Here is a 23,540-nt window from a genome sequence, read left to right as displayed (position 1 = left end):
AAACAACTCTTCTGCTCATGGTACAATTTGTTTTTGATGAACGGTTTTTTATTATTTTAGCATTGAATTGAAATGATTCTTTATTATCTAAAATTTATATTTTCTTTCTTTGTGATTTGTTTTTTTATAGAATCAGGTGAAAGGAATTTGAAGAGGAAACAAAATCCGTTATCTCCATCTATTGAGATTCTTGGTTCACAGGACCCAGCAGGTCAACGTACCTGAAGTTCTTTTTTTTATTTGTTGTTGCATTGAATTAAATTTTGTATTTTATTTGTTTGAGCTTGGATTAAAAGACTTGTTTATCATTGGTTTGTGGATTTATTGATTTGCGGAGTCAGTTGCAAGGAAAGGGAAGAGGAAAAGAGACACTTCATCGCCATTAGTTGGAACTGTTTGTTCACAAGACTCAGCATCTCGTGGTACTGTTTGGATTTAAGTAACTTGTGTACTTGCTTGTACTATTATGCTCATTTTTTTGTGGAATTAGGTGCAAAGAAAGCGAAGAAGACAGTGAATGCATCTTCCCCTTTAACTAAAGTTCTCCATTTGAATGTGCCATCATCTCAAGGTATGTTAATTTTCTGTAAGACAGTTTCAGGATTAGAGTTCATTTCTTCATATTGTGGTAATATATATCTTTTGGGTATTTACTTTTATAATTTTTGGTGGTGTTGCAGGTACAAGGACCAGCAAGAGGAACAAGAACTTATCTCCATCTCCTATTCCTACCGGTGTGGCTTTGAGGACTCAGTTTGTTGCATATAAAAAGACTTCCAAGTCCCCTATTGGTCGCAAGAAAGATGGAAAGGGAAGTACATCAAAGGATCATGTTATTGTCGAGGAAGCTACAACACAGACCTCTAAATCTCCAACGAAAAAGCAGGCCTCTAAATCTCCAAGTAAAAGGCAGCAGCAAGGCAAAGCATCTAGGCCATCTGCTTTGACCCCCTTGGCTCATACTGTTGATGAAGTGGAGATAGCTAGATCAGCTGCTGCATCTGCCCCGTTGGTTGATAAGGTCGATGAGGCCCTAGGTTTGTGTGCGCTTTTGATAATAAATGTTTACCAAATCTATGATATATATGAAAGTGTGTGCATTTTTATACCGTTGGTTGATAAGTCTGTGCATTTTTGTACAGTGTTGTATCTGGTGATGCTTCTGATGCAGCAAAGAAGGCACAAGATTGTTCTAGTGCTGATTTGGTTGGAAATGCTGCTGCTGCTGTGGATGTTCAGGGTTAGTTCCTATGTTTTGGAAGTTGCATTCTTTTTATTAATAAATTGCACCTTTGTATTCATGCAATTATAGTGTTTGAACTATGCAACCTGCCTTTATGAATTATGACCTCTGTTATTTTTGCAGTGTTTTGATTTACTTGTATTTGATTATTCATGTCCCTGACTTTAATCATCCAAATTTGTAGTTTCTGCTATAAGTTCGTTTTAGCTGGATGCTATGTTGACCACATTTTTTTGTTGATTAATCAGGAAAATGGAAAGGTCCTGTTAAGAAGGCTCTGTTCTTTAATAGTCCCGGTGGTCCTCCTTTTCGAATACTTGAAGATGAGGATGATCTAGGCAATTTTGTTGAAGATCCTAGCCTAAGGCGCCCTGTTGGTTCAAATTCTTCTTCAGTCCCTCCTGAGCCAATTGAGTTGGTTCCTAGGACTGATTTACGCAAGGCTCCTACGTCTCAGGTAGTCTTTTCCATGGTGAGAATCTTTTATAATTTTTTCCTTGTTGAATTTTGTAGTTCAGGTGAGGTGATTTGTCAATTGTCTTTCCATAAAAAAAGAAATTGTTACTTGTTTTCTTTCAATTGTGTCGTTCAGCCAAACTAATTTGTCTTTTGTCCTTTCTTAGAAAAAAAATTCTCCCTTGTCATTGTTGAATTGTGCTGTTCAGGCGATCTCCTTTGTACTTTGTGTTTCCATAAAAATAGAAATTGTCACTTGTCTTTTTTGAATTGTATCATTCAGCCGAGCTCATTTGTCTATTGTGATTCCATAGAGAAAAAATTGTCACTTGTCTTTTTTTGAATTGTGTCGTTCAGGCGATCTATACTACAAGTCAGGCATGATAATTTCTCTATTGTCCTTTGATAGTAAAAAAATGTATCTTGTCCTTGTTGAATTGTTTCGTTCAGGCCACCTCATTGACTTTTTACATTGTGCTTCTTAGCTAAGAATCAGTTTTCCTCCATTGACTTATATTGTGTTGATTATTTTATGTACTCTTTACTTGTTGGTGCTACAAGTAAGCTAATTAAATTCCAAATATTAGGTGCAGTTTAAACCATCATCTACTTCACAGGAGACTCAAGGTGTTCATATATTGCATGATGGATTTCGTGGAAATGTAAGTTGTAGTTAATGCTATTGTTCCAATTAACTTTGTAGCCTTGTTTTGTTTTCATAGGTTTAACTCATATTTGTTCTACTTGTTCGTTTTTTAGCTTCAATCTGAGAGCACCTTCTTCTTCAACTTTGCCTCTGGGTCTCAAGGTTGGACATTTGTTAATAAGATGAGTGAGATTCCATCTTCTTCAAGTGTTAATGTGAGCAATGAGGAACCTGTTGAAGCCGAAAGAAATGAGAATGTTGGAAGTGTAAGCATCTTTGTTTGAATGGAGTTTATTATTTTGCCTTAGCTTCAAATTTTGAATTTTTATGTCTATCTTATCTTATGTGTTATCTTATTTCCTGGTATTTCTTAGCGACTAATACTGTTTTTTTATCTAGGACTGTATTCGTATGGAATCTGCTCCTTTTACTGAATATTCTAACAGCGACGACGAGCCAGTTGGTCCTCTGCCTCTAGCTGCAATCACTCCTGGGGGAAAGCAATATGATTTTTATTATTAAAACAAATGGGACTATATATTATTTGAATGGGACTATATATTATTTTATGTAAATGTGTGGAACACTTTTAATCTTTGTCTGATGGCGTGTACAATGGAACTATGCATACTATTTGTATTTTGTATGTTTGACGGTGAATTTGATCAACTACTGTGATATATTATATATGTTTATATGTAATATGGTATTTTGCTGTCCTTTTCAAACAATTTGATGTGTTTGTTGTTTATTGGTTTGTAGGAACATGTTACAACACCTGTTGCAAACCTTGCAGATGTTTCAGTTGTTGGTGGCTGTTCTGGAAAAGGTTTGAGAAGCAATGGTTTATCCAATGACTCTGATTCATTTTCAAGCCAAGTTCCTTGGTGCTCTTCTAGTGCAAAGCTTGTTGTTCACCGTACAAGGAGGGTTTTCATACCAAGCAAATATCAGTTGAGTCCTTTTGTGAAGCCTCACTCGAAGATTACTGTGTCCAAACTTGAAGCTGACTTGTATGGCGTTGTCTTGAGGATGGCAGATAGCAATGAGCACTCAAAGTAAGTTATGTTCGCTTAATTCCTCCTCTCTTTTCTGCATTGGTGATTAAATTTTGTCAATTTGTAGCTAGCAAAGATGTAATGGATGTTATTTTATTCTTGTTTCAGCCTTACAGTAATTGATTATGGGCATGTGATTGTTAAGTTAAGTGTCTTTGCAAGCTCTCTTAAACCTAAAGGAAATGTGCACTACTTCGTAGTGAATGCTCTGTGTAAGTTGTTATTTCATAAGAATCACCCCAAGAATTCTTACAAACATTATTTCTTCTCGAAAGTTGGTGTAAGTATCTTTTGTTTTCATCAATCAATTCTATGTCCGGACGATATGAAATAAATATTAACTAGTCTGTTATGGTGTAGGATTATTTAATTGGGAATCATGGCCCTAATGATAGCAAGGAGAAGGAGCTACATGAAAATGTAGTCAAATGTTTTAGGAGGGCATCTCACGCAAGGCCATTATCATAGAGCCAATATGTAAGTTAGCAATCTTTGTATAATTGATTGCTTATTTAGGGCTTGATTGATACTTATATTTGTCCATTGTGTATTTTCATGTCAGATGTACTTTCCAATTCTATTCCTTGATCGGTGGTACGTGGTGGTTGTTTATTTTAGTTTGAGAAAGATTGCAATCTTGGATTGTTGTACACTATGTTATGGAGGAGGCTCACCTATTGAGAAAGTTGTTTGTGATGAATTCGTAAGTAGGAGCAGCACATTGGCAAATACATTATGATTATCCTTTGCAGTTTTTTCCATGTACCCATAATTGTTACATGTGTTGCAATTGTGCCGTCTTTTTAGGTACGGAACTTGCCTACAATCTGGAAAGAATCTGATCATCCTGACTTTGGGTTCCATGGATATCGTGTTTACTTTGTAGATGTGCCTCAGCAGCATGAGGAGTATATGTAATACACTTTTTAAAAAAACATGCATGATACCCTTTTTTGGTTCTCATTGTCTTATGGCTTGTTTTTCTTGTATCTTTGTGTTAGCTTGATCAATGATAGTGGTATTTTTGCTATGAAAAACCTTAAGGCTTGGGCTATCAATGTTGATATGATGGACAAGTTCAATGAAGCTGATATTTTCCACCTTCGCATCAAATATGTCAATGACATGCTTTCTAGTCCATTCAATTCTACGGATGAAGGACGATTTAATGTCCAGGAATTTGATGAAGTGGTAATACTAGTTGCAATGTCCATCTATCTTATTATGCCATCATGCTTTTGAAATGATTGTTATTTTGGAAATTTTTCTTTTTAGATCTATGAAAAGTACTACAAGTCAGCATGAGCTGCATGTTTTGTCTAGACTTGTGTCATTTAGTGTGTAGGTTCATAGTATTAGTGCATGCTAATCTGTAAGTGAGGAATTGCCTGATATCACTTCTGTTGGTGCTATAGTGGTTGTAAAGATAAATCTACAGTAAAGAATCTAAACTGCGGTGGTTTTATATTATTTTAGTTGGGAGCTTGATGTGAAATGTTCTTTTTTCCATATTCGTAGTTGTTATCTTCCTTTGTTTCTTGGGGTTTTTTGTCAAATCTGTTTTAGTCTACTAACCTATTATAGCAAAGACAAGTGCAAGAATTTTGCTGCAGGATATGGTGGTGCTTGTCCCAAGATCGTATGCTGAAGTGTAGTGCCATATGATGAAGTTTGTACAGGTACTGCAAATGCTAGTTTATAAATTGCAAAAATGCTTACTGTAAATTGCTAGTACTTGGTACTGTAACTGTAGTTCTCATCATTTGCAATGAGAGGTCAGGCATAATTTAAAGTAGGTTTTTAGAATATCCTACTAATTACAAGAATGACATAAATAATTTTGCCAATACAATTGACATGAAGTCCTTCTATATAATCATCATGATGAACTTGGTTCTACTGGAGCTGCTGTTGTCTCCTTTCTTCTCTTTTTCTGAGGCTTCACTGGGGATCCTGTGAACAATAATTGGTTTTAAATGCATTTAAGTTCTAGTTTTTTGTTTCAAATCATTGTGTAATTTTGTAGTGTAGGGTTACCTACTGTACTGTCCTTGTCTTTGGGTTTCTTGTTTTTCTTTCTTTCTGTAGCCGCCATCTTTCTTTGCGCAGCTGCCATCTTTCTTTCTACAGTCACCTTCTTCCTTTCTTCAGTCGCCTTCTTCCTTTCTTCATCTGCCTTCTTCTTTTCTTCAGCTGCCTTCTTCTTCTTCTCTTGCTCCAACCTTTTCCTCTCAAAATATTCTATTCTTGTCCTGAATCTCTTTGGGATTTCTAGCCTTCCCTTTGTCTTTATTCTTTCTAGGTCCTGAATGTATGTCTTGGATTCATCACTTTCTTCTGGATTCGCCATACTGTAGCCATCTTCCATCACTTGTTCTTGTTGCCTGTTGTGTCCTTCCTCATGACCTTGTTGCTGATTGTTACCATCAATTGTCTGCTGGGTGCCAAAAAGCACATTCAGTTTGACATCCAGCTTGCTGAACTTGGACAAGAGGTACTCCATTGATTTCTCAGTTTTTGATCCTTTTGAATTCAGGATTGCTGACTTCCTGGACAGCACATTGAACCTTAGCAATGCACTTGTTGCAAGGGTCTCCTCTTGCTCTCTTCTAACAAGCACTCTTGTGCTCTTCTTTCTCCACCTGTCCTTTATGTATTTTTCTAGAATTGTGCTTATTTCCTTCTCAATGATCACTTTTAGGATATGTGAGCAAAGAATTCCATCTTTGCTGAACTTTGCACAGATGCAGCTGAATTCTTCATTTCCCTCTATCAGATCAGTCTAAACTGTATATCTCCTGATTCTGTGCACATTGTGGATTTGGTTGCTCTTGGGCCAGACCTCAAAAGTTTTCCCTTCCTCAGTCTCCTTGTAGCTTAACCTTGCTGTTGCCTTCAGCTGTACCTGGAACTTCCTGAATATGTTCCGGTTGTACAGCTCAGTAGCTTGCTGTTCAATTGTGTACCCAAAAATGAATTCCTTAGGTGTTTTCTGGTTGCTGTAGCTTTCTTCTAGCCTCTCGTTTTTGTTGATTGCTTCAATGACACAGTCATATTCTCGTATGAAGCCCATCATGCTATATGTTGGCCCAACATTGTCATTCATCCTCGAGTTTATGGACTCGCTTCTGGATGTGGTTTGGATGAATGGGAAGAAGTCATGCTTGAAGTAGACAGGAATGAACCTGTGCCTCGTTTGCCACATTTTAGTCATGTACTTGTTATTCTGTAGATTCTTGTCTTCGATCATCTTCACCCATAATGTTTCAAACTCTTCAATTGTGAGGCTATTGTTTATTATATCCTCAAAATCCTCATATAGGCCTTCATGTTGTGAGAAGACCTTTGTGTTTCTGTTGTAACACTTGCTCTTGATATGGAATAGGCAGTTTCTGTGAGTTGCATTGCTAAATACTAGCTGAATTGCAGATTTCATCGCTTTGTCTTGGTCATTTATTACCGTCACTGGGTGCTTCCCTCCCATTGCTTCCAAGAATGTTTCAAAGACCCACAGAAAAGTTTCTATGGTCTCATCATGCAGGAAGGCGCAGCTAAACAAACAACTTTGTGCGTGCCCCGTTATGCCCACGAATGGAGAGAAGGGAAGGTTGTATTTGTTTGTCATGAAGGTGGTGTCGAAGCTTATATATTCACCATACTCTTTGTAATACTCGATTGAGCAACCGTCTACCAAAAATAGGTTTCTGACTCTCCTTTCTTCATCCAGGTCTAGCTTGTAGAAGAAGGACGGATCTTTAGTCTGTCTCTTTCTAAAGTAATCCAGCACCTTTGTCATGTTTGAGGCCTTGATGTCTCTGTTGATTTTTGTCCTGAAGTTGTTGATGTCCTTCTTCTTCATTGGTAGGGCTGTGGGTCCTCCTCTGAGGTATGATAGTATGCTCACCATTTGTCTTGTCGAGATGTTGTTGTCATTTAGCATCCTGATCAGCCCCTTCTCCATATCAGTCATGTATTTGTGCCCTAAGAACAGTGTGTCCCGATCTCTAGGTCATAGTTCATGGTTGTGATCCAAATCTTGATGCATTATGAACCATGGACCTCCTGCCTGTTCCTCCCTCAGTGTTATTATACAAGGACACTCTGATTTTCCCTGGACACTGGTGTTCCTTTTGGCTAATGTCTTCTTTTCAATCTGCTTATCTACCTCTGCTTCTTCTTCTTCAGTGGACTTTTGTTGATGTGCTTTGCCTGAATGGGTGCATTTCAGTTCTACTTTTATAATCTCGTTGTCTCTGTTCTTAGCTGTTGTCCTCATTGAATGTTTTATAGCAAATTTGAAGCTAGCCAGAAAAGCATAGAACCTATAGAAGTGTTTGGCAGCTACTCTACTCTCAAACTTCTGTAGTGGCTGAGGTGTGTATGCGCTGTCAATGGGCCCATTATTTCCTTTGGATGCAGCAACCTGCTCTGCGATGATGAATTCATCAATCTCCTCTTCTGTTAGGAATTGGTTGTCATTGGAATTGTGTTCATCTTCTGTTGTAGTTGACGCAGCCTCTGTGGTTCTTGATATTGGTGCATTGATGCTGCTGAAGCCATTTTCTGACACTGTGAGTTCCTGTTCATGTAAATATGTTATTAGTAGTGTGTAGTTTTTTAGATCATTGGTGTTTTACATTTGCAAACATTCACTGCGCACTGAAATAGGTGCAGAAAAGAATAATTATTTTTTCTGTTTACCTCATCAATGTGCATGTTGTTGAATATGTCAATTTGCCAATGATGATTTTCATTTTCAGGTATGTCCTGGAGAAAGCTTGGTATTTTTTCATCATAGTGACCACTAAAATCCTATGTTGTACATAGATAAGTCAATTCTTCTTTGTTTGATGGCTATAGTGCATTACTTGTATTCAAGCAATTTTGTTGATGCATGTATGGCAAATTGTTGTGTTTGTGGACATGTACCTGGTATGCCATCCTTGAGTCTGATATTGATGAATCTGGTTGGGGTGCTAAGGTTTCTTCAAGAGCATTCATGTCATTTGCAATTAGCATGTCTGTTAATGATCCTTGTGTCGCTTTATGTACCTGTAATAATTATTTTAGAAATTGCACTTGTTCTAAGCTGAGATTACACAATCTAGCACTAGTAATTTTGCACATGTTTATTTTGTAATTATGTACCTGCATGGTACCCCTTTCTGTGTGATCAATGTCTTCTTGTGAGCTCATAATTTGCTCAAGCATAAGCTCAGTCAAGCCACCCTGCATGTAAATAAATTTCTGTTCTTTTAAGAACATGTATCTGTTTAGATTCTATCAATCTCAACAATGATTTGCTCACCTTTTTTATTGTGTATGGGTTGAAAAGGTGACTTGAACTAGTTGTGCCTCCAAATATCTAGAAAGGATCTAAGTGTGCTGTCATCATAGCTTCAGTGTTAATTGAGTTGGATAATGTTGCATAGTCATCGAATCTGCTTGTTGTCATGTAAAGCCTGTTCTGCTTCATTCAAAAACTAGATGTGATTAATTGTTGTTTCTACATTTGTAGCAGATCATGGAGAAAAGTACATAATTTTGCAAATTCATATTAGGAGATGCATTCTGTATACCATGTATCCAATTGAACAAATGGATGGCCATTGCCTTATGTGAAGAGAACTAGTACCTGGTTCATCTGAGCCATCTTCTCCCATGCTTGTTGCCACTTGTTGATCCCTTCAACTGTACTGAGATCATAGTTTTGTTGTGAGGTGTTCTCCATATTTTGAAATTTGTTTTTATCAAGAGCTGAGCTGAGCTGAGCGAGCAGAGATACTAACATATGTGTAATTTGATCTGTTGTAGGGACAGTTTTGCAGAGCACTAATTGCAAGGATCTAAGAACTAGAAGTAGCAGAGTACACTAAAACATGTGTCTAGTCTAGGGATTATCAAAGATTGTTCAAAAAGGTAATGTAACCACCATTCTACTCTTTTTATCTGCTGAATTACAATCTAAAGAAGGAAAAATTGTTTGCACAGATTGATTTCAGACCATGACTTGTTTGATAATGCCATATTGGCCCCGTTCGCTGGTCTGAAACTTGGCTGAAAAACACTGTTCCGGCTGGTTTGTTGTGAGAGAAAATACTGTTCGGCTAAATAGATGAACAGTGTCACGTGAGAGGAACCAGCCGGCTGGCTGGTTTCCTCAGACCAGCGAACACCACCATTGCAGGGATCTAACTCAGCAGATGGATGGATGTCTGTTGTACTAACCTTCATTGATGTTGAGGTGAGTCTTGCCTTTTTGGATCTTGAGATTTCCCAAGTTCCCTCGTGCTTTGATCTGGTTTCTCCCCTTTTTGCCCTGCTGTGTGTGAGGAGAGTAGAGCTCCTCCTCACGAATAGATCGGTCGATCTGTTTCTGTGTGTGTTTGCTTCTCCACCAAGTTGGTGGGTGTTTTAATGGACTAACAGCCTGTTTGGTTGGCTGGTTCGTATCGTTGCTGGTTCATAAAGAAGTACTGTTGGCTGGTTCGTGTGAGAGAAAAATACTGTTTCGGCTAGAAATTTACGATCCACTACTAGAATCGACGAGTTTCCCTACCGTTTTTAAAGTTCCCTACGGTGTTTTGATCGTCCTAGAGAAAGATATGTTTCCCTAGAGTTGTGTGACAAAACCGTAGGGAAACTTAGCTTTCCCTAGGATTGCACGTTTTGGTCAGGGCTGATCCTAAGAAAGAGGCATCTCCCTTGCCATGCTAGCACCTTTCCCTACGACATGGACACAATTTCTAGGGACATTGACCCAACATGGCGCTAACATGACGGCACCAAAATTTTTCCCCTCCCCATAGCATACCGCCACCGCCTCGCGCCAATCTTTTTCCAGACGCTGCCCTACTCCCACCGCCACCACCAGCAATCTTCTCTCTCACGCACCAAATCTTCTCCCATTGCTGCCCCAAAGCTCTCCCGCTGCCCCAATCTAGTGCGTCGGCACCAAAGCTTCCTACCGCTGCCCCAACCCATCCAATGGGGTGCCTCCCAAATCCACTGCCCTCACTGGATCTGCAAGCACCCCAAGCCTAGCACCACCCAGCCCTAGCTATTCCTTTGCCCCCATCCCAATTTTGTGACCCAAGCGGGCTGCCGAGGTGGCAAGAAGGACCTATGGAGGAGGCGAGAAGAACCTTCTAGGGTGCTGCAGGAGGCGAGGGAGGTGCTGATTTGGATCAAAGAAGGACCTATAGTGGAGGCAAGGAGAACCTACAGAGGTGCTGGTGGCCTGCCGTTGACCTACGGAGGTGCTGGTGGCCTGCCGTTGTCCTGCGGAGGTGCCAGTGGCCTGTCGTTGTGTTGGCAAGAAGGTAGGAATTGGCAATACCCTTGTTGCGTGCTACTGTGTTACTGACAAGGAGATGTGCTTCCTATTTCTTTCGTGCTACTGAATAATGGCTCAAAGTGAGATACAAATCTACTACATGGATTTAACCAACAATTAAGACGTATATATTGCTCATGTGTGATGCACCTGCAGCCTTTATGTTGTGTTTTGCATTTCTTATACTTCCTGAAAACAATCAAGAACTGTTTAATTGACTTGAGTGGTGTAGAGACTATTGTAATTGCTAAATTTGTTTGGTCCTGAACTAATCTTTGGTCATTTCCAAAAAAAAATAGAAATTCAGGTAGACTGGCTAGTGAGTTATAAGCTACTGAATTTTAACTAGGAAATATGTAAGTTATGGTGCAAACTAATAATTCCGCTTGATGGACTAGAGAAATATACCATTTCACATTTATTCAGATTCAATAACTGTGCGCTTGATTTCTTGTTTGTGATACAAAATATTACTGCACTACTAGTTGTCTGCTCATAGGCTCTACATGCTAATTTAGACCATTATCCGCTCTGAATATTAGTCATTCAGATCTGGAACTAATATACTTTGCATTTCCATTATGCAAACTTTAGTTTGAAGTAGGAGGAGAAGATCTTGGCTTTGTAAGGAAGACTAAAATGCGATAAAGAAGGCAGGGATCTACATCTGTGCTGCTGTGCAAGAGAAGCTTGAAGGTGAGAAGCAGATTTATCTTTTCACATCTCTTCCATACATTTGTACTAAATTATTATTTTTTTAGTAGCACAAATTGTTATCTATGGGTTTGCTCAGGGTTTTAGATATTGAACAGGGGTTTATTATCGCTACAATAACTAGCCATGTCAATAGAAAACCGTAGTTGGATGTATGAAGGGTGGAATGACAATGGTTGTCATTCACAGGAGTGGGTGCAGAAGACAAATGTTTTTCTAGACCATGCTTTTAGTCTTGTTCTTGATTCTCGAAAATTTGGAGTACTTTGCCCATGTTCAGATTGCGACAATAGAGTTAGACGAAGGAGACCTATCATGAGCTTGCATTTGTGTAAAAGAGGTTTTACACCTGGGTATACTATTTGGACTAAACATGGAGAGAAACCTTTTAGTGAGCCCACATTGGAGAATGCCAATGATACTGCTGATGGTTTAGATGAAATGTTAGCTGATATTGGCGATGCAATGCATACTGTTAGTGCTGAAGATGAACCCCCGGCTGATGCAAAGGCATTTTATGCCATGTTGGAAGCTTCACAAGAGCCCGTACATAACTACACTAGTGTTGCACAGCTAACCGCAGTTGCTCGGTTAATGGCAGTTAAATCACAACATAACCTTGGTGTAAAATGCATTAATAAAATATTGAATCTATTTGATGATGTCCTGCCTGAGAACCATAAAATGCCAAAAACATTTTATGAGTGCACAACTCTTCTCAAAGGTCTAAAAATGCCATATGTTAAGATAGATGCTTGTGAAAACAATTGTATGATATACTACGGAGAAGATATAAATAAGGAAAAATGTGATTTCTGTGGGGAAAGCCGATATGTAGTTGTTGAGCCATCAACTTGGCGTACGCGAAAGCCAATACCACGTAAGGTTCTACGTTATCTTCCATTCATACCAAGGTTGCAGCGGCTGTACATGGAGCCCAAAACCGCAAAGCACATGCGGTGGCACAAGGAGGGTAGGCATGACAACTCAAATGTTATGGTCCACCCATCTGATGCTGAGGCTTGGACACATTTCAATACAGTCTGCCCAGAGTTTGCAGCGGAGGCTAGGAATGTTCGTATTGCTATGGCAACAGATGGCTTCAATCCATTTGGATTTGGAAAATCTAAATATTCTTGTTGTCCAGTTTTCATGATTCCTTTGAACTAGCCACCAGCTCTTTGCGTGAAGGAGGAAAACATATTTCTTAGTCTAGTGATTCCTGGACCAGAGCATCCCGATAAAAATTTGAATGTGTTCATGCGACCACTAGTAGATGAGATGAAGAAAGCTTGGGCAGGAGTAGAAACCTATGATAGTTTTTCGAAGAGAAAATTTACAATGAAGGTTTCATATCATAATTCCATTCATGACTATCCTAGGTTGGGCATGTTCTCTAGATGGTCTACACATGGTGGGTTGGCATGTATCGATTGCATGGCAGATGTGGATAGAACTTGGCTACCAAATGGGCGCAAGTATAGTTGGTTTGATTGCCATAGAAGATTTCTACCAGCTAACCATGAATTTAGGGACCAAAAGAATGCATTTAGAAAGGGTGTAGCGGTTCATGACATACTTCCACGTCGATTAACTAGGGTAGAGGTGCAAGAATACATGAATGAAGTGAAAGATAAATCTTTTGATGGTTATGGCACTACTCACAATTGGACTCACATCCCATTCCTGTGGGAGTTGCCATATTTCCCTGAACTTCTGCGTCCACATAACATTGATGTTATGCATATGGAAAAAATGTAGCGGAAGCTATTTTCTACACATGTCTTGACATTGGTGATAAAACCAAGGATAATAATAAGGCTCATCTTGACCAAGCCTTGATGTGCAACAGAAGACATCTCAATCTAGTTGAGAAGCCAAATGATAAATGGGATAGACCTAGAGCACCATTTTCCCTGAAAAGAGACCCAAAAAAGGATGTAATGCAGTGGTTTATGGACATCAAATTCCCTGATGGCTATGCAGCAAATTTAAGGAGAGGGGTAAACATGGATACACTATGGATAAACGGCATGAAGAGTCATGACTTCCATATATTCATTGAGCGTCTACTACCTGTGATGATGCGAGGTTTTGTCAAGGATGACATATGGGAAACATTAGCTGAGCTAAGTTACTTTTTTAGAGTCCTTTGTGCAAAGGAGGTTGACCGTGCCCAGATATGTCAACTGGAAGCAAGCATACCTGTTATTCTTTGCAAATTGGAAAAAATCTTTCCACCAGGTTTCATCAATTCAATGGAGCATCTTCTGGTGCACCTTCCATATCAAGTTGGGGTAGGAGGCCTAGTAAAATATACATGGATATATGGAGTTGAGAGGTATAAACTTAGAACACCTATTATTTATCTTTCTGCCTTGTCATAGGAAAACAACTAATTTAATCTTTTGTAGGTTACTAAAAAAAGTTAGGGCAAAAGTCCATAACAAGGCTCATGTTGAAGCCTCAATAGTGGAAGGCTGCCTAGTTGAGGAGATCTCTTACTTTACATCATTGTACTTACCTCAACTCATACCGAGCTCCCAAAATCGTCCACAACGTTATGCTCAAAGTGGTCCTCCATCAGATTGTACCCTTAGCTTGTTTCAAGTGCGTGGATGGAAGAGCGGTAGAGGAGTGGCAAGGTTTCTAACTTTTGAAGAGTACAAGATAGCAATGATTTATATCTTCACAAACATGATTGAAACGGAGGAAGTTGTACAGTAAGTACACCAACTTTGACAAACAAAATACTAATTCTTATTGATCATAATTAATCTCCTGGCATAATCCATAGAAAATTTGAACAAGAGCAATGGAGACGTGCAAGACCACCAAATCAGAAACAACTAGATAATTTAAGGATGAATGGTGCTGGCAATGGGAAACCAGACTTGTTGGATTGGTTTAGAAGCCTGGTACTAGCTATTTTCTTATTGAACACGGCAGTAGCATCGAAAAAAATGCAGCTACTGTTGTGTCTATAAAACAATTTTTATGCACATGGATACATCAATGCATTCTTTACTGTTCACTACATTTGAAAACTGAACCTACAATTTATAACACAACAAGTTGTTTTTTCTAAAATTTTGATTGTTTTACTATCACAGGTCGGTACCTTTGGCTCAAGTGTTAGAACCGAAACTCCACATGAAACTATAAGTAGGATTGCTCGTGGAGAATTCCATAGCCATGCAGATGGAACTCCAAATGGAGTGGATGGAACAGCAAGTGGTGGAGGCACATATTCTCCTCCGGACGAAGCATTTCCGTTCTTTTGATTGTCATCGAACTATGTGCTGCAGCTAAGTAATAGTTAGGTCTAACACCTGATGGAGGAGATAGACTTTTGCAAGCTAAGTAGGCAACTGTTGTTGCTTATTTTGTTTAAGTAATAGTTAGGCCAGCACCTGATGGAGGAGATATCTTTTAGAAGCTAAGTAGGCATGTCTACTAGGCTTTATATTAACAGACCTATAATTGTCTTACGATGATATAACTCTAAATGTTTGGTTCCATGGATTTGGCATTTAATTAAATCAGTTCTTAAGTTCCTATTCACGAGTGTGAATCTGGATTATAAATAATTTCGTAATAATATTTGAATTCAAATATGAATTATGTATTCATGATTTGAATTTGAATGTTGTGCTTGGGTCAGCTGGTTTCCCTACAGTTCAAATTCCTAGGGAAAGTTTCCTGTAAGGTAATCACCTTTCCACGTAAGCTTTATCAGGGCCATCTTAGGTACTTTACCTAGGGATGCAATTTCCTAGGGAAAGACTGTTTCCCTCTGGTTTCCACATAAACGGTATGGCACATCTCTCTTTCCCGTCGCCGCACTCCCTAGGCGTATTTCCCTACCAAATACTCTAGGGAAACTACTTCCCTACCATTTTTTGGCCTTTCCCTAGGATTCTTGGCCCAAGGGAAACTCGTTTATTCTAGTAGTGATCGTTTACGACAAGCCACGGCCAAACGAACAGGCTGTAAGTTGTTTCCTATCGGGCTGATGGGTTTGGGCTTTTTTTGTAGGTTTATGGGCTACAGCAGCAAACAACTACAACCAAAACAGATCTACCCTGTTTTTTTGCCTTTTTGACACAGATTTGTACTCAGATTACAACAAGTACAAGTACAATAGCCACAAAATTCGTGTGTTTTCCTGCCTTAAAACACTCGGTTTTCCAACTGGGTGTTTTTCATGTGTTTCTCAACGGAAAAACACACGGTTTCCTTCTTTCTGTTGCCTTGCCTGCCTTTCTAGAATCGTGTGTTTTTTTGCGTGAAACACTCGAATTTTTGCCGGGTCTTTTCCGTGTGTTTTCCGCGTAGGAAACACGTGCGTGTTTTCCCCCTGAAACACGCGAGTTTCAGGTAGACAAGCCCTAACTGAAACTCTACGCGCCTTTACGTGAAGAACGATATTGATATTTCCACGACATGAAACCTGCGTTTTTTGGTGAGAGCTACCTAATCTAGCTACTGCTAGCTAACAGAACAGTAAAAATAGGCATACAAATGCAAAGCTTAATGAATAAACATACATATATTCCTCTGGACCTCTCCAAGCGTTAGTTTCTGATGTTTCTAAATTGATTGAATCTAATCACAACTTGCGTCGATTGCACCGTTCGATCGATGGATGCAACCACTTGCACAGAAGCCGAAGGAAAGGAGCGAGCAAGAGTGGCCGGGCCGGTCGCAAATTTTCTATGTACGCCCACCAACCCCAGCCAACCACTATCGCTCTGTGACTTCCCACCATGCACGGCGCCAGGGAGCGAGCATGCGCAAACCGGCCGTTGTTTATATAGCCACTCGAGCGAGCCCTACTCATGCCACTCACCACCAGGCCAGTTAGATCGATCTCTCTTTCTCTGATCTTTCTTGCTTCAGAGATTAATCGATAGATCGCGTTCACAGCTAGCTAGCTGATCGAGCAAGGCGAGAACGAGAGCAATGGCCGGCGGTCGTCGTCGTCTCTCCCCTGCGTGCCTCTTTCTCGCCGTCGCCCTCGTGGTCCTCGTCGCCTTGCCGGAGCTCGCCGCAGCCCGCACCCGCCGCTACACGTTCAATGTACGCATCCAGCCGGTGTCGTCCAATGTGCAATGCAGTCTAGTAATTCGCTAGCTGCTTTGCTTGCTGAATGTTTATTTGAGTGCGTGACTCAGCTGGCAGCTGTACTACAGGCACACAAGCTAAGTTAATTGACAAATGGCCGCCGCCGCCTTTGGTTTTTGCAGGTGACGATGGCAACGGTGACGCGGCTGTGCGTGACGAAGAGCATCCCCGCGGTGAACGGGCGGTTCCCGGGGCCGAGGATCGTCGTGCGCGAGGGCGACCGCCTCGTGGTGCAGGTCCACAACAACATCAACAGCAACGTAACGTTCCACTGGTATGTCCATCTGCGTGTACGTGACCGATCGTTGCTTGACGCAACCGCCGGCGCTAGCTTACTGGCTCGCACCACCATGGTCCATGCACGCAGGCACGGAGTCCGGCAGCTGCGCAGCGGGTGGTCGGACGGGCCGTCGTCGTACATCACGCAGTGCCCGATCCGGCCCGGGCAGAGCTACGCCTACGACTTCCGCGTCGTGGGGCAGCGCGGCACGCTGTGGTGGCACGCGCACTTCTCCTGGCTCCGCGCCACGCTCTACGGCCCGCTCCTCATCCTCCCACCGCGCGGCGTCCCCTACCCGTTCCCAAAGCCCGACAGAGAAGTCCCCCTCATGCTCGGTGAGTGGTTCAACGCGGACCCGGAGGCCGTGATCAAGCAGGCGCTGCAGACGGGCGGGGGGCCGAACGTCTCCGACGCCTACACCTTCAACGGCCTGCCAGGCCCAACCTACAACTGCTCCGCCGCCAGCGACACGTTCAAGCTGAGGGTGAAGCCGGGGCGGACGTACATGCTGCGGCTCGTGAACGCGGCGCTCAACGACGAGCTCTTCTTCGCGGTGGCCAGCCACACGCTGACGGTGGTGCAGGCGGACGCCAGCTACGTCAAGCCGTTCACGGCCGACACGCTGGTCATCTCGCCGGGGCAGACCATGGACGTGCTCCTCACCGCCGCCGCCAGCCCTTCCTCGCCGGCCTTCGCCATCGCCGTCGCGCCCTACACCAACACCGTCGGCACGTTCGACAACACCACCGCCATCGCCGTCCTCGAGTACGACGGCGCGCCGCAGCAGAGCGCGCTCCGGAACCTCCCGCCCCCCGCGCTGCCGCTGTACAACGACACGGGCGCGGTGGCCAACTTCTCGGCTAAGTTCCGGAGCCTCGCGAGCGCGCAGTACCCGGCGCTGGTGCCGCGGACGGTGGACCGCAGGTTCTTCTTCGCCGTCGGGCTCGGCGCGGACCCGTGCCAGAGCCGGGTGAACGGGACGTGCCAGGGCCCCAACGGCACCCGGTTCGCGGCGTCCATGAACAACGTGTCCTTCACCATGCCCAGGACCTCGCTCCTCCAGGCGCACTACCAGCGGCGGTACAGCGGCGTGCTCACGGCCAACTTCCCCGCGGTGCCGCCGGTGCCGTTCAACTACACCGGCACGCCGCCCAACAACACGTTCGTCACGCACGGCACCAGGGTGGTGCCGCTCAACTTCAACACCACCGTCGAGGTGGTGCTGCAGGACACCAGCATCCTGGGCGCCGAGAGCCACCCGCTGCACTTGCACGGCTACGATTTCTTCGTCGTCGGCCAGGGATTCGGCAACTACGACGCCAACAACGACACCGACAAGTACAACCTCGTCGACCCGGTGCAGCGCAATACCATCAGCGTGCCCACCGCCGGCTGGGTCGCCATCCGCTTCGTTACCGACAACCCCGGCGTGTGGATCATGCATTGCCACCTGGACGTGCACCTGAGCTGGGGTCTGGCAATGGCGTGGCTCGTCAACGACGGGCCGCTGCCGAACCAGAAGCTGCTGCCTCCGCCGTCCGATATCCCCAGGTGTTGATACACTCGGATCCGAGACATTGATCGATCTGCGGAGGTTTTGATCCGTGCAACGCGCACATACGTGCATTCGTTTTGTGGCGGTAGCGGGATGGACTCAATCGATCGATTGGCCCGTGGAATACCCCGTTTTGTGATGATGTCTGATTTTGTTGCTGCACTGTTTTGGAGACATACAAGATCGGTAAAATAAGTTTATTGGGTGGTGTGTGTTGTTGCGTTATTAATCTTTTTTTACGATTCTTTGATTACACCTTTTGTTTTCATGCTGGACATTGTAAGTGTGTACAGTGTATAAGGTATATATATTACATGTATAATGTATCAGTCAACCACTGGACCAGCTAATGATTCTTTTTATCATCATCAGAGTGTGCCTTGCAATTGCCACCTTCACACTCCCACGATTTTCAACAACAACAACAAATTGTTTCCATGTGTGGAATCTGACAATCTGTGATCCTTGGTCATCACTGATGTATCTCTCATTAAAAATCAATGTTGTACTAGCCATCGGCAGTGTCCCATGACAGACAGCGCACGAGCCTGGAGCGAACTGCCAATCAACGCGGACAAGGAGGCCCAAGCGTTTTTCAGAGCGTCCACGTACACTGAGCTTGGGGACGGCTCCAACTCGCTGTTCTGGGACGATCGATGGCTTCACCAGACAGCGCCGGCAGACATTGCTCCCAACCAACTGCAGATGGTCTCCAGAAGGATTAGATCAACCATGACGGTGCGCCAGGGGCTATCCAACAGGCAGTGGACGCGGGCCATCTCGGGCAGCATGACCACGGCAGCCATCGCAGAATTCCTGGACCTTTGGGAAGCCACGGCGGAAGTGACATTACGGGAGCAACCGGACAGGACAGTTTGGCGATGGACCCCGGACGGCAACTATAGCGCCAAATCAGCATACAAGATGCTACACTCCGGTTCAATCCCGTTCCGTGGCCACGCGCTTATCTGGAAGACTTGGGCGCCGTTGAAGGTAAAGATCTTCTTTGGCTATCGTTCCGGAGGCGACACTGGACGAATGACCGCCGCGCAAGGCACTTCCTCGAGGCCAGGGAAGAATGCTATCTCTGCGACCAGGCACCAGAGATGATTGACCACATTCTGTGCAGCTGCCCATTTGCAAGGGAGGTATGGTTTCACGTTTGCCAGGCCCTAGGCCGCCCATTGCCACCCATGGCCAACTTGGTTTCTCAGTTGGTGGAAACGCCTAAGGGGGAACTGGCATGGCAACCAAAGGAAGGGCATTGATACCCTCTTCGTGCTAACCTCCTGGCTCATTTGGAAAGAGAGGAACGCTCGATGTTTCAGGGAGGCCGCGACCACGGTTGTAATACCTCTGGTGTTACGAGTTTGTTAAGCACCGAGATTATGGCTTGAGAGATAGATCTAATAATATAGTGAGCTCGTTTACATAGCGTAAAGAGGTGGTGATGAAAACTCCTAACAAAAAGAATAGAATGAGTTTTTGTTAATTGTTGGCATGAAAATAATTTCTATGAACAAGGACCAATTATAACTGGAGTATAGTGTGGAAATAAATATTTGAGGGCAAGTTACGTAGCTGGGCATGCAATTTTAAATCTCGAAGAATAATAATGTCAGCTAGTATTTTTGGAAAGCTTGGAAATCGAATTGAAATTAAATCCACTATTCACGGTTAAGTTGGCAAACAAATGATTATGTTTAAAGTGCTATCTTTGGTGAATTATATAGTGGAACATACTTAAATAGTGCTTTAATATTTTGTTCCTACGAGTTAGTAGAAATATGGATTAGGTCATGGTATGTTAGTTAGTTGAAATTAACAAGGTTTAGACCCTTTGAAAATTACGGCTAAAGTGTTAAAAGTTGTAGATCAAACTGAACCCTTAACTTTTCTAAATCGAAAATGATAGACAATGTCGTTTTTGGCATTTTAATTCCAACAAAATTGGTTAAGCGACACGCCTAAGTTTTTGCACGATTGGGTGCATCAAGGTGTGAACTTGAGCATGGTGAAGGTTGTGGTTGCGTTTGAGTTGCGATGTTCACGCAAGTAGTGTCCGAACTACGTCATAACGTGTTTTAGCTATGTCGTTGCCGCTCTGTTCGTGAATTGTCGTTCGGCGCGACAAACTTACCTTGGCGCCTCTCCAACTTCCTCTCGGGGCATCCAGTGGTGACGGTAATTGCTTCGTTAGCAAGTCGATAGTGCCAATTTGGGGTTCGTGGACTTGGTGGAGTTTTTGTCGAGCTAGTAAGTGAACTTTGGGCTGCTTTAAGAAGCGTGCAAGATGTCGTTCCAGGCTATCGGCCTAGTACCCCAGTCACCACGTGAGCACACCGTCGTGGGCTGGCCGCTCCTGGCCGTGGCTGCTGCTCCGTTGGCCTTCCTCGCTGGCTCTGGCTGCACGCTGCGCCACGGGCTATCACCGTTGCTGCCGCTCTCGGTGCTGAGCCGTGTCCATGCCTGAGCCATGCGCATCGAGCCATGCTGCTGCGCTGCGGTGCCGCTGCACGTGCGCTGCCACGCCCGATGGCTACTATCAGCCAAGAGCCACAGCTTTAGCCGACGTGGCGCCCATCTCAACCACTCAATCCACCTACTGTCGAGCCGCTGCATGTCTTCGTTGTCCCATCGCGTTGCTCCCTTTGTCACGGAGCCGCTGCCTGCCTGCCATCGCCGCCGTCGGAACCGCACCACTCCACGAGTTAAATTCGCGCCCCACGGGGCACCACACCTCGATTCAATTCCCCAGTAGCTAGGTGTGGAAGCTAGCTAATAGCCCATCCCGCACCAGCGCACAGCCAAGCTTTATTGCTGGTGTCGATAGAATATGCTCGGCAGTCCACCGAGGGGTATCCCGCGATAGTAGATTTGTCGGTGGGGGTGCGCGTTCGGGCCATCTGATCGACGTAATACCCTACGTCCTGTGTCTTTGGTGTATTGTATTGATCTGTAGTAGATAGATCTTGATGGATCGTGATGGATCCTATCTGCTAGGGGACCCCTACCTCTCCTTATATACTCTGGAGGAGGTAGAGTTACAAGGTAAGTATCCTATTTGGTACTATACAATGTCTTGTGGTGTACGCCGAGCAGCGTTGTGCACGCCTTGATCTTGTGGGCTGGGCCACCTTCGATGGTGCGGTCCATGTCTTGGGGGCCATACCCCCACAGCTAGTCCTCAAGCCTGACAGTAGGTGACGTAGTCACATGGTGCCAGGATCATAAAGTAGAAGACCAGGCAATCCCCAGGCGTAGCCTCGAGATGAGAACAAGCACATTCACCGCAAGGTAAAGTGTGCCCACTTAGTCCCCGAGCCTGCTGGAAGATGAAGAATGAATCTTGTAGCAGGGTCAAAGAAGTCTGAAAGCTTGCCGACGTCGTCTGACATGAGCATATCAAGACCCCAGACGCGTTGCCTAAGATCAGCACCCTGATCCGAACAGCATGGAGCAGCTTGATAGCACACCAATGAGACGTAGCATGATCCGAGCAGCAAGGAAGTCCCCAGCGTAGCTGGCGATGCCCGAGCACCGAGGAGCGAGGAGTCCCCGGCGTCGCTGGCGATGACCGAGCACCGAGGAGCGAGGAGTCCCTGGCATCGCGGGCAATGATCAAGCACCGAGGAGCGAGGAGTCCCCGGCATAGGCGGCGATGTCTGAGCACCGAGGAGCGAGGAGTCCCCAGCGTAGGCGGCGATGTCCGAGCACCGAGGAGCGAGGAGTCTCTGGCGTTGCTGGCGAGGTCCGGGCACCGAGGAGTCCCCGGCGTAGGCGGCGATGTCCGAGCACCGAGGAGTCCTTGGCGTAGGCGGCGAGGTCCAAGCACCGAGGAGTGCCCGACGTAGGCGGCGAGGTCTGAGCACCGACATTGCTGACGACGTTTGTGCGGTGAAGTTTGCCCACTTAGTCCTCGAGCACGAAGAATCCGAGGGCCGAGGAGTAACCGGCGTCGCTGGCGATGAAGCATGAGCGACGAATAGTCTGGTCGACTGGTCGGCGGCAAAGTGAACATTGAGTAGAAACGATCGGCGAATAGTCCGATCAACTGGTCGGCAACGGAGTCTATGAACCAAGCGGTCCGACCAGTTGATCGGTGGAGAAGTCCGAGCACCAGGTGATCCGATCACCTAGACGATGATCCTGCAATATAAACATGTAGAACGGGTAGTACATGATGTAAAAATAGATGAACTCTGGAGAAAAATTAGCAATGGTGATGAAACGGCGTATGCAGTTTGACAATCAGTTGGCGTGAAAATATATTTATGTTTAATATAAACCGCCCGAACAGTTAGTGTGTAGCTAAGTCTCCAGCCCTAGCTAGCCCGTTAACCATAACACGGAGCTCATGCACGTGTAGGAGGAACAGGCATGACCAAGGAGCCGCTGCCGACCACCCATAACGCAGAGGGCAGACGCTCATGCACGTGTAGGGAGGAGCCAGAGACAGGGCCGTCTCTGGAGGCGTTCGAGCATCAACATGACTGTTCAGGGGTTCAGAAAATTGTTTGGAGGGCAAATATGGAGAAAACAGTTTGGAGAACACATTACGGCGATATATAAAGATTGGAGAATATTTAGAAGAATATTAAAGCGTGACTTAGCTTTGGACGGAGCGTCTGGTCGGTGACGTATGGCGTTATCTGGTCGGCATTGACGGCAAACACCCGACGGGCGGTGAGTTGTTGGTGAAGGCGACCTCGGAGATGGTTCCAAGATTGGATCTGCTATCGCGGGGGCTGGTGTAGCAGCGATGAATCATCATCGTTGACTGGCATGGATCTCCATGAGATTGATGACAAGAACACGATGTTGATTTGAGGTCCATCCGGCTCGCCATGGATCAAGCGCACACCCCCTACCTGGCGCGCCAACTGTCGACAGAATATGCTCAGCAGTCCACCGAGGGGTATCCCGTGATGGTAGATTTGTCGGTGGGGGTGCGCGTAATTAGGAACCAGATGATGACACAAGGCACAGATACAGCGATTTAGACAGGTTCGGGTCGTCTGATCAACGTAATAGCCTACGTCTTGTGTCTTTGGTGTATTGTATTGATCTGTAGTAGATAGATCTTGATGGATCTTGATGGATCCTATCCGCTAGGGGACCCCTA

The 23,540-nt window shown here is 44.2% G+C and overlaps 5 protein-coding genes across 5 annotated transcripts; 3 read left to right on the top strand and 2 right to left on the bottom strand.

The window, feature by feature from the left end:
* Positions 1–5,282: 5,282 nt before the first annotated feature.
* Positions 5,283–5,906, bottom strand: LOC136515867 (uncharacterized). The gene is made up of 2 exons (XM_066509335.1): positions 5,441–5,906; positions 5,283–5,356 (listed from the first exon to the last, which is right to left on the bottom strand). The coding sequence occupies exons 1-2, from the start codon at positions 5,904–5,906 to the stop codon at positions 5,283–5,285; spliced, it is 540 nt and encodes a 179-aa protein (XP_066365432.1).
* Positions 5,907–6,185: 279 nt separating this feature from the next.
* LOC136515866 (protein FAR1-RELATED SEQUENCE 5-like) lies at positions 6,186–7,373 on the bottom strand. The gene has a single exon (XM_066509334.1). It carries the CDS (start codon positions 7,371–7,373, stop codon positions 6,186–6,188), a length of 1,188 nt encoding a protein of 395 aa, XP_066365431.1.
* Positions 7,374–11,579: 4,206 nt separating this feature from the next.
* On the top strand, positions 11,580–12,623 carry LOC136515865 (uncharacterized). Its single transcript, XM_066509333.1, has one exon. The coding sequence runs from the start codon at positions 11,580–11,582 to the stop codon at positions 12,621–12,623; it is 1,044 nt and encodes a 347-aa protein (XP_066365430.1).
* A 3,768-nt stretch (positions 12,624–16,391) lies between these two features.
* LOC136517161 (putative laccase-11) lies at positions 16,392–18,615 on the top strand. Its single transcript, XM_066510684.1, has 3 exons — positions 16,392–16,535; positions 16,703–16,854; positions 16,948–18,615. The coding sequence occupies exons 1-3, from the start codon at positions 16,419–16,421 to the stop codon at positions 18,416–18,418; spliced, it is 1,740 nt and encodes a 579-aa protein (XP_066366781.1). The 5' UTR covers positions 16,392–16,418; the 3' UTR covers positions 18,419–18,615.
* Positions 18,616–18,943: 328 nt separating this feature from the next.
* LOC136515864 (uncharacterized) lies at positions 18,944–19,525 on the top strand. The gene has a single exon (XM_066509332.1). It carries the CDS (start codon positions 18,944–18,946, stop codon positions 19,523–19,525), a length of 582 nt encoding a protein of 193 aa, XP_066365429.1.
* Positions 19,526–23,540: the final 4,015 nt, after the last annotated feature.

The sequence above is a fragment of the Miscanthus floridulus genome, chromosome 17, assembly GCF_019320115.1.
Source record: "Miscanthus floridulus cultivar M001 chromosome 17, ASM1932011v1, whole genome shotgun sequence".
In the NCBI taxonomy this organism is placed as follows: Eukaryota; Viridiplantae; Streptophyta; class Magnoliopsida; order Poales; family Poaceae; genus Miscanthus; species Miscanthus floridulus.
The sequence above is the reverse complement of the archived record's forward strand: the minus strand, read 5'-3'. Positions and strand labels throughout refer to the sequence as shown.

Coding starts and splice junctions, on each gene's coding strand:
- LOC136515867 (XM_066509335.1), bottom strand. CDS start 5,906: ATGGAGTACCTCTTGTCCAAGTTCAGCAAGCTGGATGTCAAACTGAAT. Junction 5,357..5,440: donor AGACAAGGACAGTACAGTAG/GTAACCCTACAC, acceptor TATTGTTCACAG/GATCCCCAGTGAAGCCTCAG.
- LOC136515866 (XM_066509334.1), bottom strand. CDS start 7,373: ATGACTGATATGGAGAAGGGGCTGATCAGGATGCTAAATGACAACAAC.
- LOC136515865 (XM_066509333.1), top strand. CDS start 11,580: ATGTCAATAGAAAACCGTAGTTGGATGTATGAAGGGTGGAATGACAAT.
- LOC136517161 (XM_066510684.1), top strand. CDS start 16,419: ATGGCCGGCGGTCGTCGTCGTCTCTCCCCTGCGTGCCTCTTTCTCGCC. Junction 16,536..16,702: donor CCCGCCGCTACACGTTCAAT/GTACGCATCCAG, acceptor TGGTTTTTGCAG/GTGACGATGGCAACGGTGAC. Junction 16,855..16,947: donor AGCAACGTAACGTTCCACTG/GTATGTCCATCT, acceptor CCATGCACGCAG/GCACGGAGTCCGGCAGCTGC.
- LOC136515864 (XM_066509332.1), top strand. CDS start 18,944: ATGACAGACAGCGCACGAGCCTGGAGCGAACTGCCAATCAACGCGGAC.